This window comes from Taudactylus pleione, unplaced genomic scaffold, assembly GCF_031769625.1.
Source record: "Taudactylus pleione unplaced genomic scaffold, aTauple2 ptg001314l, whole genome shotgun sequence".
NCBI classification, from domain to species: Eukaryota; Metazoa; Chordata; class Amphibia; order Anura; family Myobatrachidae; genus Taudactylus; species Taudactylus pleione.
This window is the reverse complement of record NW_028285714.1, coordinates 650683-667117: the sequence shown is the minus strand read 5'-3', so window position 1 is coordinate 667117 and position 16435 is coordinate 650683. Positions and strand designations below refer to the sequence as shown.

The window sequence follows — 16435 nt, the reverse complement described above, 5'->3', positions numbered from 1 at the left end:
ACATTAATTTAGAGGCTTTTGATGTAAGTAACATGATTGTCACTCAGTAGTTCCCAACAATGTTTCCACTCTGTTCAGGAAAGAAAATATTGATGAACTAAAGTTCAATGTCGATCTCTTGACCTTAAAGGTAAGTGAAAGGTAAATCCAGTTTTACTGGCTGCATTATTTACATTTACACAGTAATTGCATGGGGTCCTACATGGAGTTTTCCCCCCAAAATTGTGGCCTCTCATTTTATTTACTGCTAAGTGCTAAGTAGTCTTCATTGACAATGGACAACAATGAAATACTTCATAAAGAATTTCTTCAAGGAGAATTGCTGTCACAGATGATTCTTTTTAATGAACCCCCCTCCATTGAACTAGTAGAACTGGGGAAACCTCTGTGATTTGGGGCAGTACTGTAGCACAGCACTTCTGTTCATGTGCCTGCCCCCTGCAGCTCTCACCACATGTGACAACATGACATCACACAAGTAACCTTACAGGTTTCCCACATTCTGAATATAGGTTCCACCAAGGCAGTGGCTGTAGCACGTCATTGGCCTTGCATCCTGGGTGGCAGCATCGGTCGCACACCCCTAAACATTGCCCTGTCTTGGAAGAAGGTCAGTGCACTTCTCCAGGATGTGTGCTGAGGTACCACCTGATTTTTTGAACTGGGAGGTGTATAAAACTATCTCATACCCATTTTTTGGAGTATTAACAAGCAAAATAATGTGTGCCAGCGCCACTGAACCAGTGATTCCCCACCTTGGTCCTCAAGGCACACTAACAGTGCTAGTTTTACTAATATCCATGCTTGAGCACAGATGGCTAAATCAAAATAACTGAGGTGCTAATTAAGTCACCTATGCTCAAGTATGGCTATCCTTAAAACATGGACTGTTAATGTGCCTTAAGCACTGTGGTTGGGAACTGTTCTGAACTGTGGGAGGCATGTGGTACCAATAGTTCTAGATTTAAAAGGGGTGTTCTTTAAAAAAACAAAATTTGCTGCCCTTCTTTAATGAAATTATTTCATCATGTCTACCTTTTGTTACTGTAAAACTAATAGAGCATGTCTTTGGTGGTTCAACAAGACTGTACCTGGTAATATAAAATACAAATGTACAGTAATTCAGCACAGTCCATAACACATGTACCTGTACGAATTAGATATATACTTTTGTACACAAAGTGCTTATAGCAATATAATATTTTTCAGCACATGCTAAATGAGAATAAAAAAGGAAGAGAAAAATGAATAACTGTAACAGGATCCAAATAAGATCTATTTTCCTAGTTAAAAAAAAATGGTTAGCATTAGGAATTTAGTTTATGACATTATAACATGAGCTGTTACTGGAATGTAATGGCAACATGTATACAAATAACATAAAGTTGAACGAAACATGAACCATAGAAGCAAACGAATACCTAGACTTTTCTGAAATGGCACAAGATATAGTGGAGGCTGCAACAGACAGGTTCTTAACGCCCAGGTTGAGTGCAGTCTGTGAAGGAGAGATGGGGGCAGCGGTAGGCAGTCTGCAAATGACACAGCAATGCATGAGACACAAAGAGACAGAAGACACAAAAACAGTAATCAAGCCACTTAGCTGGTAGAATTCTGTTGCAATGAAATGCACCTCATTCCTATTAGCAACAGATAGACTAAGAGACAACAGGAGTTAGCTTTAGATGCTGTTCTACTTATTAGGTATCACAATTTAACAAATACCTTGATATTTCTATGTCTGATTGACAGTAAAGCTAACAGCATATCTATTGCTATAAAGTAAAATATAATACAACAATAGAGAGCTACTTGACAAAACAAAACAACTTTGAATGTAGATGAATGTAGATGGTTAAAGCTGCAATGCCTCCTATTGTAATATACAATACAGACCCAAAAATCAGGTTGGGTATGAGATGCCAGCGCACAGGATTCTGATGGTCAGAATCCCGATGCCGGCATCCCCACATGGTCACAATCTTGACAGATGGAGGTAAGTATACTCTCCTTCACCTAACCCTACCCCACCCTCCACACAGACTAAACCTAACCCTCCCTCCCCTAGTGCCTAAACCTAACCCTCTCCCCCCAAGTGCCTAACCCTAAAGGTGCTCACACACATAGCGATGTGCTTACGATCCGACATCATGCACGATATCCCTTGAAAACTCTCTTCGGCAGCTCTGCACACGATTTGTTGTTTGCAGTGTCCAATCTTCAAACGATCTCTCCTGCATTCAGACTTTTCTCCAGTGCATTTGTATCCCAGATTGGCAGATCTGCCCTACAGCACGGCAGATCTGAAGATGCGATGTGCGACCAGCAGGGACGTGCATCGTATCGTGATCGTGAGGGGGGTCTCACGATTTTCTCAGGATTTGTCCATATTTTACATGATCTGTCTTTCCAATGCGTCGGAATCGGCCAGATCGGGTAAAATATCGCTATGTGTGTGGGCACCTTAAGCCTCGCCCCCTAGTGCCTAACCCTAACCACAATACTTACTGTTGGGATGCCGAAGTCGTGATTCTGACGCCGGGATCCCTGCAGCCGGGATAATAACTACATTTTGTCAATTAATGTATTTTCTTGCAAGCTAGATTATAGAAAGGATTTGGTATATTATAAAATGTCTTCCCATTGTGTTTTCTACTTTGTTTTATACTGTGTGGTTTACATTTTGTTTATTTGTTTATGATCCACAAAATTTTATATTTTGCAAACTTGTTTCAGTATGATACATTCTATGAATTGACTGTCAAAACTCCTTTCTCCTTAAAATAATCATCTGCACTTTTACTAAGTAGAACTGCATCTTTAATGAGCACAAATAATTAGTTACACACATTATAATAAAGCACACAACACTCATATTAAAGTAAATTACATGTAACAGGACACCGGACTAATTGACTTTATGGGCTTTATGGGAAAATTATCCGTTAATCTTTTCCTTGCAAATTCACACGAAACTTGACCTTGTTTTTCTGTATAGCACTTCCAAATGAATAGATTAAAATGTGATCACACCTACTTTATGTCAATTTTAGGTATTAAAGGCCTGACACTTAAAAAAGAAACCAATGCTGAAAGTGCATCTCCTTTGGCAACGTTCTCAAATTCTCCATTTTAACCTCTCTAAAATATTGTACCCAATTATCTCCCCTACTGCTCACACAAAACTCACATTTATTCCCTCTCTATATTAAAGCATCAACATAGCGATTGACATCTACATAGCGTTTGGATTACATTGCCCTCTAAGCACTTTTACCCATTGCAATCTGGCTAGACCAATAAGCAGTCTTTATTCATATAGATTGTAAGCTTGTGAGCAGGGCCCTTACCTCTTTGTCGTTAGTAACCAGTCATGTGTTATTACAGGGTTTATTCCCAATAGTAAAAGGCTGTGGAGTATGCTATCAGTATGTAAATATATTTTAATAACTAATAAAATAATAATGTCTGCACAGAGTGAAAGTAGCTGTTTTCTGTGTTGAAATATAGTTATAAGAGTGCAGATTATTAATTTATTATGAGTCAGTGCAGAACTTTATAACTATTACTGGCCCGAGCATCCGGCAACAACGACACTTTCCGGTTTGACCATGCACATAGGAGGCCTGAATTCCCACAAAAGGGCCGCCATACTGTATACATTACAGGTACACTGGTGAAATTGTTCATAAGCTTACAAGGCAAACCATATGAATAATATTCTAGTACATCTTTAAACTTTTTTTTTCAACCCAGTCAAACAAACATACAGAATATGTGCAATAAATGCATTACCTCTCATTGGATGGTGTAAAAGCAGCAGAAGGGACATAGGGAGGAGCGGCAGTTGGAAGCGGTGAGGCTGGGTATGCTGCGTATTGCTCAGCAGTAGCAGTTTGATTTATTGAAGCAGCTGGTATGTTCACAAAGTCTATGCTGGCTGGTGCTGGAGCATGCTCAACTGGGCTACTGAGTAAAGTTAGATTGAGTTAGAAAACAAGAATCATGTTGAACTCCTTAGGTGCCATTTTTTTCTTTAGTGACTGTATTCGGACATGGTGCTCACAGCCCACGGCATAACTAAAACATCCCTTCTGTACAATTTCTCCTTTACTGATACATATTCTGCTACTGACATGACTGCTGAAGCAGACCATGTGGCTGATTATGGAGCTCAGGGACGAGATGGAGTCCAGCAATATGGGTCCATCTGCATCAGGGCACCGGCTCCAGGAGCTGGCGAGTGCTCAGTGGAACCCTTCTTCCAAGTTTCAGTTCCACAGTGGAAATGAAAGAATAAATCGAGGTCCACTGCGCAAGTGCCAGCCCCACAGATCAGCGGAAGAGTGAATTGGAGATCTCTGCAGTAAATAATTACATACTGTATCATATAACATCTGTGAATGCCAGATATGCCCCTGGCTGCTAATAGGTGTTTGAAGTGAAAGTGATTATTGCAGGACAAATAAGACATAACGCTTGCTGGGGAATATAAATTGGCACTGTTTTAAGCTATAAAAAAGCAAGAAAATACAAGTAATATTTGGAAAAACAGAATGAAACGTTTTTAAAGCAACCTGAAAGAAAGCAGTCAATTTGAATATTGTCATGCAAATGTCATCAGTGTTACTGTACAAAACTGTCAGCTCACTTGGAAGCCGAGGAGTTAGAGGGCATCCATTCATTGTGTCTCACCTCGGGAAGCAGTAGTTACATTGGTTACATTTGTTGATAAGTATTTATTGCAAAGCCATTCCAAGTATCCCTGCAACACAAGTCTTGTCTGCAAGCTTAAATGTATTATACTAAGTTAATAGTATAAATAAAAGAGCAATGTATGAATTTTGTAGTACAGTATTTGCATTATATATAAATCAATTGGCTGTTAAAATGGATGAAAGATAAATGTACCAAAGTATAGTACATTTAACACATGGAAATGTAGAAATGTCTACTTTCTGTATATACAGTATACAGTATAGGGGTATGAGCTGGTAGAGTACAAGGATGAAATGCTTGGAGACGTGTAGGGTTTGTGACATGCTGTAGTGCTAGATATGAAGGAGACGGATAAAAGGTACTAAAAGTGCTATTTATGGATGATCCAAAAATGATAAATAAGATTATGCTCCAGACAGTTAAGTTGTGGGACACACACTCCACAACCTGTGTGTGCAACATACTATTTCTGCCCTTATTCCATGGGCACACCATTATCATTAGCAGCACGGGATCTCGCTTATGGTGCATATACACGGTCAGATTTTTCATTCAGATCTGAACGATAACGATTTAAAAATCATTCAGTCATTCATATCTGAAGGAAAATCTGACATATCTAACAGATCTGTCAGATCGGTCAGATGAACGATTTGAACGATGCGGGTTCCCGATGGTCAGGTAACGATATCTGACATCTGATGTGTTTGCAGTCAGACTTGGATGATTCCATTCATTTTAATGCAGTCAAAAATCGTTCAATCGTTCAAATCGTTCATCTGACAGATCTGACAGATCTAACAAAGCCGACAAATATGACCGTGTGTATGCTCCATTACAAGCAAGGTCTCCCTCGCAATACAGCTGCACTAAGGAGATATATGGAGTGTGTTACTTGGCACACACTCTAGCATGGAAAATTGCCCAGCTGCGTACAGATCCTAAGTCTCCTCACCATCCGGGTGAGTATCGAGGCCGACCACGGCCGAAAAGATGTTCAAGGACCACCTGACCGGCCGGGATCGTGGGATCCAGAAGTCTCAACAGAAAGACTACAACAGGACACATAGTGAGTGTATAACTAGGCACACACTCCAGCGGTGGTAGTGGGTCGCGAGGAACAGAAGAGCATATCTAGGAAGAAGCGCATCACCTAACAGGAACTTATGGTAAGTTGACAAACCAGAGGACACGGGACGCCGCCCCTCCAGAGCGCAACACCCATAAGACTTCTTACACTTCAATAAGCCAGCTAAGAAGCATTACTTATCTTGACTTTTTTATCCACACGCATATACCCTATCCTAAATTCAAGGGAGCACTGTGACTCCATGTTATTAGTCAATAAACACCTTTATACTTTACCCCACATTAGTTTATTACGTTTTGTACTGAACCACACCACCAAGCTGAGCGCAGGCACATACTTGTTATATATATATGTGCCATTGTTCACCAATAGTATGCAATGTAGAGAAATCATTTATGTACTGTGCTTTATTGTGAGAATATATTACACTGTTTGGGCGCCCCCCTCTTTATGCTTATGTTATGACTTTACCTAGACGACTACAAGGTGACTTTGGCACGTCTATTCCTTGGATCTTGCGAATCCTCCATGGGACAAAAAAATGGGAAGGCTGAGCCCTAAAGACTTCTGAATACATGTTCCGGGCCAAACATTTCCATTCTTGCTCTAGTCCATTTGTTTTATTATTACATTTTTGCATGGCTATACAATTAGATTGAAAAAGCAAAATACATATTGGAGTTATATTATAGTGATATTTTAGACAGAGTAACACAATATATTACACTTTAGCGACGAGACACATATCTGCTGATGTTGGAGATGCTAAAAATGGGAAGAACTACTAAATGATGCCTAGATGAGAAGAAAGAGATGATATATGTGACATTTGATACTTTAATGTATTATGAGAGATAAACCATGAGCCAGGTTACAGCATTTTGCTAAAATTCTTTCCTTATAGGTGGCAGTGGCAATGGAATTTATATGGTAAGTGCACAATAAGTTTTTACTAAAAGGTATATAGTAATTTTATTCAAAGGTAGAACAGTGAACATTGGGCCTGATTCAGAGCCGCTCGTAAGCGGCTGCTCGTTCGCTCCGAGCGATGTTCGCACATCTGCGCATGCGTATGGGTCGTAATGCACATGCGCCAACCAGTCATTGCGGTCGGAAATCGAGCGCTCGCAAAATAGCGAGTGCCTGCTAATTTGAGTGACAGGATGAGGCGTTTGTGGGTGGTAACAGGGGAAGGTGCTTGAAAACGGGGAGTGGTGATCCGAACGCAGGTGTGCCAAACGGTCAAAATGGGCGTTTTAAGGGTGTGCATAATTAACAAAGCAGCGTCATCGACCACGTCACTTGGTTGTTTCTTAGCCTGAACTGTTAGCATGATTGCGGTAGGAAAATCCAACCACAAGCACTGCGAGCAGTTCATACGCCTTTCGATGTACTCGATTAATCAAATAAATAGCGGAGATGACGTAGGATGCGAGCGGCCAGGGGGCATCTTTACAAAATAGCGAGCGCATGTTTGTTCGCTCGCTCAGACATAGAGGCGTCAACAGACCGCAAAGAGCGAGCGCTCAATTTAAATAGCCAGCCCCTTTTTCTGAACGAGCGAGCGCAAATAGCGTCCGGCTCTGAATCACGCCCATAGTTTAATGATATTGAGAATTGGGTTATTGACAAATGAGAGCAAAGTTGACAGGGGAGTGATCACTAACTAATGAGAACCAAGAGAACTTAGGGGAAGAGTCAGAAAAATCACACACCCACAGTGAGGGCACAGTTCCATTGGTTTTTATTATTATTTATAGGGGGTTGAAGGAGGCCGGGGGATGGGTATAACCTATCTGTAAAAGGGGAAGAGAAAATGTTTTTTTTTTTTTTAAAGAATAAATGAGTATGAAGGTATATTCAGAGGTCTAGAGTGTAAATATAGACTGGGACTAGAAGTCTCGAGAGTGGGGAAACTTTGAAGGGTGCAACGAGGTGACAAAACTCAGAATTTGAAAGTATTGATAAAATAACAGTGAAGGAGGAGATGCTTCTCCTGGAGGTCTGCAAAGGAATGCGGGGCAAAGTCACTCAGAACATGTCGGAAACCAGTAATACCAGCTGCAGTCCCAGTAGAAGCCATGCGGGACGATTGGCCAGGAGGAAAGAAGGGATGATGCCACAAGGGAGTTTGAGGTGAGAGATAGGTGAATAAAGAGAGCTTGGGGATGAGAGAGTCCCAAACTGACAATGTGAGAGCGACCGTGGGAATTAACAAGGCAGGGAAAGGTCTGTGTTGACATAGAAGCCATGGGAGGTGGGAGATAGAGGTAACTTTGCCCAGGTCGGATTCTAAGTCAACCCATCGTTTAGTACCTCTGGGGAAATGCCAGGCAACTAAAAGTCTAGAAGCCTGATAATATTTAGAGAGCGATAGGAGACCCAGACACACCAGATGCGGGCCCTTAAAAAGCGGGGTTTCCTGTGTTTTGAAGATGAACTTACAATATGAGGATTGTAAGGAAGCAAGAACACGGGCAGGGACCTCTATAGGGAAAGTCTGGAAGAGATAATAATTTAGGGAGTACATTAATTTTTATCACATTTATGCGACCTATCCAAGATATAAAATATTTTTGCCAGTGAGAGATGTCCTGTTCAATAGCCCAAAAGAGAAGAGGGTAATTAGCCTTGTATAAGTGATCATAAACTTTGTTAGATAGACGCCTAGGTATTTAATAGAGGGATGCCCAAGATATCTGGATTGGATCGGATCCGGTTAACAAGAAGCTCTATAACCAGGGCAAAAATAAGCGGCGACAAAGTGCATCTCTGCCTGGTACCATTTGAAATGCTGAAAGGATTTGAGAGGATACCGCCTGCTAAAACTGAGGTAGTAGTTGAAGTATGATATTGCATGAACAAGCTCTTTTTCTATTGGCATTATATGTTTTTGCCTATATTTTTTTGATATTTGAATGTATGTATGTGTAATTATTAATAATAATTATCACTTTAGAATAGTCAGAGACTTTGTGGCGGAGGGCTACACGTGCGGACCCGCACGGTGGCCCATTTAGGCTACACCGAGACAATACATGCTATAATCCCATTGTGTGAAGCAATTAAAGGAAAATTTACTGTGATTTATGGGCCTGATTCAGACCCGCTCGTGAGCGCATAGCGCTCGCAAGCGGGTCGATGTTTGGCCCCTACGCATGCGCCGCCTCCGGCATACGCATGCGTGAGCCCCAGTGAGCGACGGCAGCTCCATTGCTCCGGGGCTCACTACAAGACGGGGTGACTTTGATGTTGATCGACCCCGTTTTGTAGGCGGGTAGGGGGAGTGGCTGCACAACCGGAGGTGTTCCCGAAGGAATGCCTGCTGTTTGTGGGCAGCCCTACTGACATCACTCGTGATGTCAGTAGTGGACTTCCTGCTCTATTAGAGCAGGAATTCCACTCGGCATTGCGAGTGCTGAGACCCTACCTTAGGGTCTCCTCGCAATGCCGATGGTCGCGATAATCGCGACCATCACCAGGCCGCTTGCACTAGCTGTGGGTGGTCACCCACAGCTTTGCGAGCGGCCTGGAGTATGAAACTAAAAAAAAAACCGTCCCGCCCTGATTCAGAGCAAGCGCTCGCAAATAGCGAGCGCCTCTGAATCAGGGCCTATGTTTGTTAGAGAGATATATTTTAAACAATATGATAAAAAAAGTCACATTTTAAGATAAATACTATAAACATTAAGAGTGCCCCAGAAAAAGAGTCTACTCTCTTTCTCTCCCTTATACGTTTAACACTTGACTCTAGGGAGCACCACCAACTTGAGAAAATAAGTCGAAACATATAGTGTAGACTTACATGAATATATGTTGGTTTTTGTAGTACTAGGTACGGAATACACATAAATTAAAATGGATAGCCTGTAGGAATTTGCCTCTTAAGCCAAACCTGAGTAGGGTATGCATCAGAAAGGGCCAAGAGACCCTGTCAAAGACCTTTTCTATGTCTAGGGGCAAGAGGACGGAAGGGATTTTAAGAACATTAGAGTGGTGTATCAAATTCACTGTCCGCCTTGTGTTGCCAAGTGCTTAAGAGGCTGGGACAAAACCCACCTGGTTCAGATGGATGAGCATGGGGAGGATCAGGTTTAATCTGTTCCCAAGGACTTTGAGGTGCGTATTTAAAAGTGAGATTGGACGTTAGTTGGAGACCAGTTGGGGGTCTTTGCCAGGTTTCAGTATGACCATTATTATAGCTCTGGTGGTGTCTGGATGAAAGAATACACCATCAAGAATTTGGTTAAAAGTGGACATAAGATGGTGAATGAGAGAAAATGTTATAATAAGAGAAGGGAAGGCCATCCGGACCTGGAACTTTGGAGGGTTTCTGGGTTTTGAGGGCGTTAGTCACTTTTTCTTCCATCATGGGGAGTGCAGTGGAGGTAGAGGAATCAATCCTAGGGAGGGTACAAGAGGATAGATATTCAAAAACAGAGGTGGTTAGGGTGGATGATGGGGATGAAGAATTGGGAGCGTTATAAAGATGGTTATAGTATTCTTTGAATATAGAGTTGATGTCAGTTGGGTTATAACAAAGAGTGGCGGCGGGATTTTTGAGTGACTGTATAGCCGAAAGAGTCTTGCAGGCTTTCAGGCGCTTAGCAAGTGAGGTGTCAGCCTTATTGCTCTTTTCATAAAAGCATTGATTCAACCGTTGGAGCGATTTTTCAATATTTTCTGAGAGGATTGTATTGAGGGCCATCTTTGCTGTAGCCAACTGTTTATAGATTGCCTCAGTTGGAGTACGTTTGTGAAGAGACTCCAGATGGGAACCCTGCTCTGTGAGGGATTGTATAGCAGGAATTGCTTTTGTTCACTGTTCTTGTGTGAGGCATAGCTAATAATGTGACCACGAAGAACAGATTTATGAGCTAACAGAGGCAGGTGCATTGAGTGATAAGTAATCCTTCAGGACCTCATAGATCTTTGAATAAAATTGAGAAATCTTAAAGAGTGTTTCATTGAGACACCAGGATGGCTGGGAGGTTGGCAAGTCTAAAATGTCAAAAGTAGAGGTGAGGAAGGATTGATCAGACTAGTAGTTAGGAGTGATGGCAAAGTCGAGCAGGTATATAAAGGCTAAAGGGCTGCAGAAAAGCAGGTCAATCCTGGAAAAAGAGGAATGGGGGGGCAGAGTAAAAAGTATAATCCCTAGAAGAGGGATTGAGAGCACACCAGGTGTCAAAGAGATTGCCTCTTTGACAAATGTAGATAGGGATCTAGAAAGGAGGTCCACACAGGAACCAGTCTGAGAGGCACGTCTGTCTAAATCTAGGTTAAGAACACAGTTGAAGTCCCCTCCGAGAAATAAGTAACCCACCCGTCTCTTATGTAGCATGTCAAAAAAAGATTTAAAAAAATGCTGTTGACCCATGTGGGGAGCATAGACATTGGCAAGTATATAGTAATTTTAAAAATTAAAAAGATGAACATTTGTGAAATTTATAATTTTGATATAATGCTTTGCAAAATGAAAAGTGAAGTATAAGTGGAGACATAAAAATAATACCTACTTATTGCAAGCAAGATTGTGTATAATAAGAAATAGGAAAATTTTGGAAAGCACAAAATACAGACTTGAGATACAGTATCAGGGGAGACTAGACTACTGCTATGTGTTTTCTAGACCCTGATCCAAGAAACAGACTGAGACCGTTGGCTTTAGGTTTTATGGAGCAGCAAATTTATTCTAAAGATTAAAATTTTCATGGTGCCTTATCTGAGTTTTTCCTACCTTGCTGGTTGTACTTTCATGATAAATAAAATCACAACAGTTATAGAGATGTTCGAAAGAGAACAGTACACAAGTTACTATGGAGAAGAAAGTTCATATTATAAATAACTTTAGAAAGCTATAGGAAATATTTGTGGTGAATTCTTTTAATACTGCTTAAAATAGCAATCAATAAACTGATGCACAATTAATTGGGGATTTCGCTCAGATCTCGGGGCACATAATGCTGGCGGTCACAATACTGACGCCGGAATCTCAACAAGGGTCAGAAGACCGGTTCGACAATCCCAGCTACTGTGATCCAAAAGGTAAGTTTTAGGGTTAGGGGTTAGTCACTAGGGGGAGGATTAGGGTTAAGCGGGAGGAGGGGAGGTTAGGGTTAGGCTGCAGAGGGGTTGGTTAGGGATAGGCTGCAAGAGTGGAGGGTTAGGTTTAGGCTGCAGGAGGGTTAGGCTAGGGGTAGCGTTAGGGTAAGGGTTAGTTTACTTATCTGCAGGCATCAACATTTTAACCGTCTGGATTCTGGCATCAGCATTGCTACAGGTTATAAGAGTGATATATGTGTGAACATTGAAATGGATAAAATATATATATATATATATATATATTTATTTTAGGTGGCATATTTATTCATAATTCTGATTTATTATTGCCACAATTCACGACAATAAGAAAATAAGATTTACGGGGATGTATTAAAAATCATATCCTGGGACAGGGGGACTGAAAAGGGCCTGTCGTTGCAATGTGATCCCTTCTATAGTGTGACGCTGCAGTGCTTCTGCACATGTGCAGTCTGCTGGTGCACATTGCCAGGGAAGGATCCCGTTGGCATTAGCTGCCAGGGCCAAGGTCTGGCATGCAAAGCATTTCAGAGCTTGGTAAATTTGGCAATTAGGCAGCGCCCATAGAAACCTATCGGGGCTGCTTTTGTGGCTGAAAATGGGGGACCCCATGTGCATAACTGCTCAGGATACTTAATATTTTTCGGGTGCCTCCTGAATACAGATGCTTGCGGGAGGACCCACAAATATTCATTAATAAATGGACCCATTAGAATGATAGATTAATGATAGCAAATAGATAATATAACACAAAGTGTATCTGTGGTCATAGACGATCTTATTGATTTAATTATTTCTTACCTAATATTGACATATATCACACTTTTCTATCTAAGTTACCAATTAATCATCTGTATCTTTTAACCGATCTCAGCTACAGTATGCTCCAAGACATCTCATCTGAAGACATCTCACAATTCCCACAGGCCATATTCCCACATTCACAATTTTATTATACCTTTAAAGGTGCATTTCTCTGCTACCTGGGTCAGTATTGCCATATACTGTACCTGCAATCATGCAGTTATTATAGTTTACATTTTCTTTGGGTGCTGTATCAGTTATATGGAATTATTTACAGTCTATACACACAGCATATCCAACTAAAATATATTATAAAAGGAAGATGTGAGCAGTGGCGTCGCTATGGGGGTGCGGGCCGCACCGGGTGTCATCCTCGGAGGGGGTGACACCAAAGTAATTTGCTCTTCCTCAGTGACAGGAGCCATTTGCTGCAGTGTGACATTCTCCTGCAGTATTCGGCTCCTGTCACAAAGGTGGAGCTGACAGTGCAGGAACAACTAAATAAAAACTATATTTTAATAGGAATTCAGAGATCAAGAATAATTGGGTTATTAATTATGATTGGAATCCGCAAATGCCATGTGATTTTAGCCATAAACAGTTACAAAATAGATATTCTAAAGCAAAAGAAAGAGTGGAGGAGCATGTTAATTAATAAAAGATAAAAATAGAATAGACTGCTGGAAACCAAAGAACCCTAGCAGTTAGAGTAATATGTTGTAAATTACTACAGCAGTCTGCTACTTGGTAAATGACAAATGTGTTGTGTGATAAGGGAAATACAGTGCATCCGGAAAGTATTCACAGCGTGTCACTTTTTCCACATTTTGTTATGTTACAGCCTTATTTCAAAATGGAATAAATCACTTTTCTCCTTAAAATATTACACACAAAGGCCCTCATTCAGAGCCATACGCTCTGAGCAGAGCGCACGCTCTGAATGAGGGCCGGCCTCCATTTTCATGGAGCGTCCTCCTGGACGCTCGTATAGCTGTGGGTCACCACCCACAGGCTATACGAGCGTGCATTGTGATGGTCGCGATGGTCGAGACCATCGCGACCATCGAATTTGCGAGCCGGAGCCTGCGGTTGAGGTTTTCAACTACAAGCTCCGGAGTGATTTTGGCTCTATCAGAGCCAAAATCACTCCCACTGACATCACTAGTTGAAGGAGATGCATATGATATAGAAAAGAAAGGTTGAAGGAGATACACATGTTATAGAAAGAAAGGTCAGACAAGATACAGATGATAAAGAAAGTATGGTCAGAGGAGAAACACATAATAAAGAAAGAAGGGTCAGAGGAGATACACATGATGAAGATAGAAAGATGGGATGAGATACCCATGATGTAGAAAGAAATGGCAAAGAAGATACACATGTTATAGAAAGAAAGGTCAGAGGAGATACACATGTTATAGAAAGAAAGGTCAGAGGAGATACACATGATAGAGAAAGAAAGGTCAGAGGAGATACACATGATATAGAAAGAATGGTCAGAGGAGAAAAACATGATATAGAAAGAATGGTCAGAGGAGAAAAACATGATACAGAAAGAAGGGTCAGATGAGATAAACATGATATAGATAGAAAGGTGGGAGGAGATACTCATGATGGAGAAAGAAAGGGCAGATGAGATTCACATGATATAGGAAGAAAGGTCAGAGGAGATACATATGATGCAGAAAGATAGGTCAAAGAAGATACACATGATATAGATAGAAAGGTCAGAGGAGCTACACATGATATAGAAAGAAAGGCTAGAGGAGATACACATGATATAGAAAGAAAGGGTAGAGGAGATACACATGATATAGAAAGAAAGGGTAGACGAGATACACATGACATAGAAAGAAAGGTCAGAGGAGATACACATGATATAGAAAGAAAGGGAAGAAGATAAACACATGATAAAGAAAGAAAGGTCAGAGGAGTTACACATGATGCAGAAAGAAAGGTCAGAGAAGATACTTATAATGTAAATAGTAAGTTTAGAGGAGATACACATGATATAGAAAGAAAGGTAAGATAAGATATAGATGATATAGAAAGAAATGTCAGAGGAGATATATTTGATATAGAAAGAAAGGGCAGAGGAGATGCACATGATATAGAAATAAAGGTCAGATGAGATACACATGATATAGAAAGAAAGCTCAGAGGAGATACACATGATATAGAAAGAAAGGTCAGATGAGATACACATGATATAGAAAGAAAGGTCAGATAAGATATAGATGATATAGAAAGAAAGGTCAGAGGAGATGCACATGATATAGAAAGAAAGGTCAGATAAGATATAGATGACATAGAACGAAAGGTCAGAGGAGATGCACATGATATATAAAGAAATGTCAGAGGAGATACACATGATATAGAAAGAAAGGTCAGAGGAGATACACATGATGTAGAAAGAAAGGTCAGAGGAGATACACATGATATAGAAAGAAAGGTCAGATAAGATATAGATGATATAGAAAGAAAGGTCAGAGGAGATATATTTGATATAGAAAGAAAGGGCAGAGGAGATGCACATGATATAGAAAGAAAGGTCAGAGGAGATACATATTATGCAGATAGAAAAGTCAGAGGAGATACATATTATGCAGATAGAAAAGTCAGAGGAGATACATATGATAATGGTAGAAAGATAGAAGGAGATACACATGATGCAGAAAGAAAGGGCAAAGAAAATACACATGTTATAGAAAGAAATGTTAGAGGAGATAAACATGATATAGAAAGAAAGGGAAGAAGAGATACATATGATATAGAAAGAAAGGTCAGAGGAGATACACATGATATAAAAAGAAAGGGAAGAAGAGATACACATAATGTAGAAAGAAAGGGAGTAGGAGAAACACATGATAAAGAAAGAAGGGTCAGAGGAGATACACATGATATAGATAGAAAAGTGGGAGGAGAAACACATGATGTAGAAAGAAAGGGCAAAGAAGATACACAAGTTATAGAAAGAAAGGTCAGCGGAGTTACACATGATGCAGAAAGAAAGGTCAGAGAAGATACATAAAATGTAAATAGTAAATTTCGAGGAGATACACATGATATAGAAAGAAAGGTAAGATAAGATATAGATGATATAGAGAGAAAGGTCAGAGGAGATATATTTGATATAGAAAGAAAGGGCAGAGGAGATGCACATGATATAGAAATAAAGGTCAGATGAGATACACATGATATAGAAACAAAGGTCAGATAAGATATAGATGATATAGAAAGAAAGGTCAGAGGAGATGCACATGATATAGAAAGAAAGGTCAGAGGAGATACACATGATATAGAAAGAAAGGTCAGAGGAGATACACATGATATAGAAAGAAAGGGAAGAAGAGATACATATGATATAGAAAGAAAGGTCAGAGGAGATATATTTGATATAGAAAGAAAGGGCAGAGGAGATGCACATGATATAGAAATAAAGGTCAGATGAGATACACATGATATAGAAAGAAAGGTCAGATAAGATATAGATGATATAGAAAGAAAGGTCAGAGGAGATGCACATGATATAGAAAGAAAGGGAAGAAGAGATACATATGATATAGAAAGAAAGGTCAGAGGAGATACACATGATATTGAAAGAAAGGGAAGAAGAGATACATATGATATAGAAAGAAAGGTCAGAGGAGATACACATGATATAAAAAGAAAGGGAAGAAGAGATAAACATAATGTAGAAAGAAAGGGAGTAGGAGAAACACATGATAAAGAAAGAAG

The 16435-nt window shown here is 40.3% G+C and overlaps 1 protein-coding gene across 2 annotated transcripts in view; it reads right to left on the bottom strand.

The window, feature by feature from the left end:
• The window catches only part of LDB3 (LIM domain binding 3), a 201852-nt gene that overhangs the window by 40698 nt on the left and 144719 nt on the right, over positions 1-16435 (bottom strand). Inside the window, exons 12-13 of one of the 2 annotated variants that reach the window (XM_088463088.1) lie at positions 3796-3969; positions 1422-1532 (exon numbers count right to left, since the gene is read on the bottom strand). In XM_088463088.1, coding sequence (XP_088319214.1) covers positions 1422-1532; positions 3796-3969 — 285 coding nt within the window. Of the gene's footprint in view, positions 1-1421; positions 1533-3795; positions 3970-16435 lie in introns of those variants that run through there. The other variant, XM_088463090.1, reaches the window with a different exon arrangement.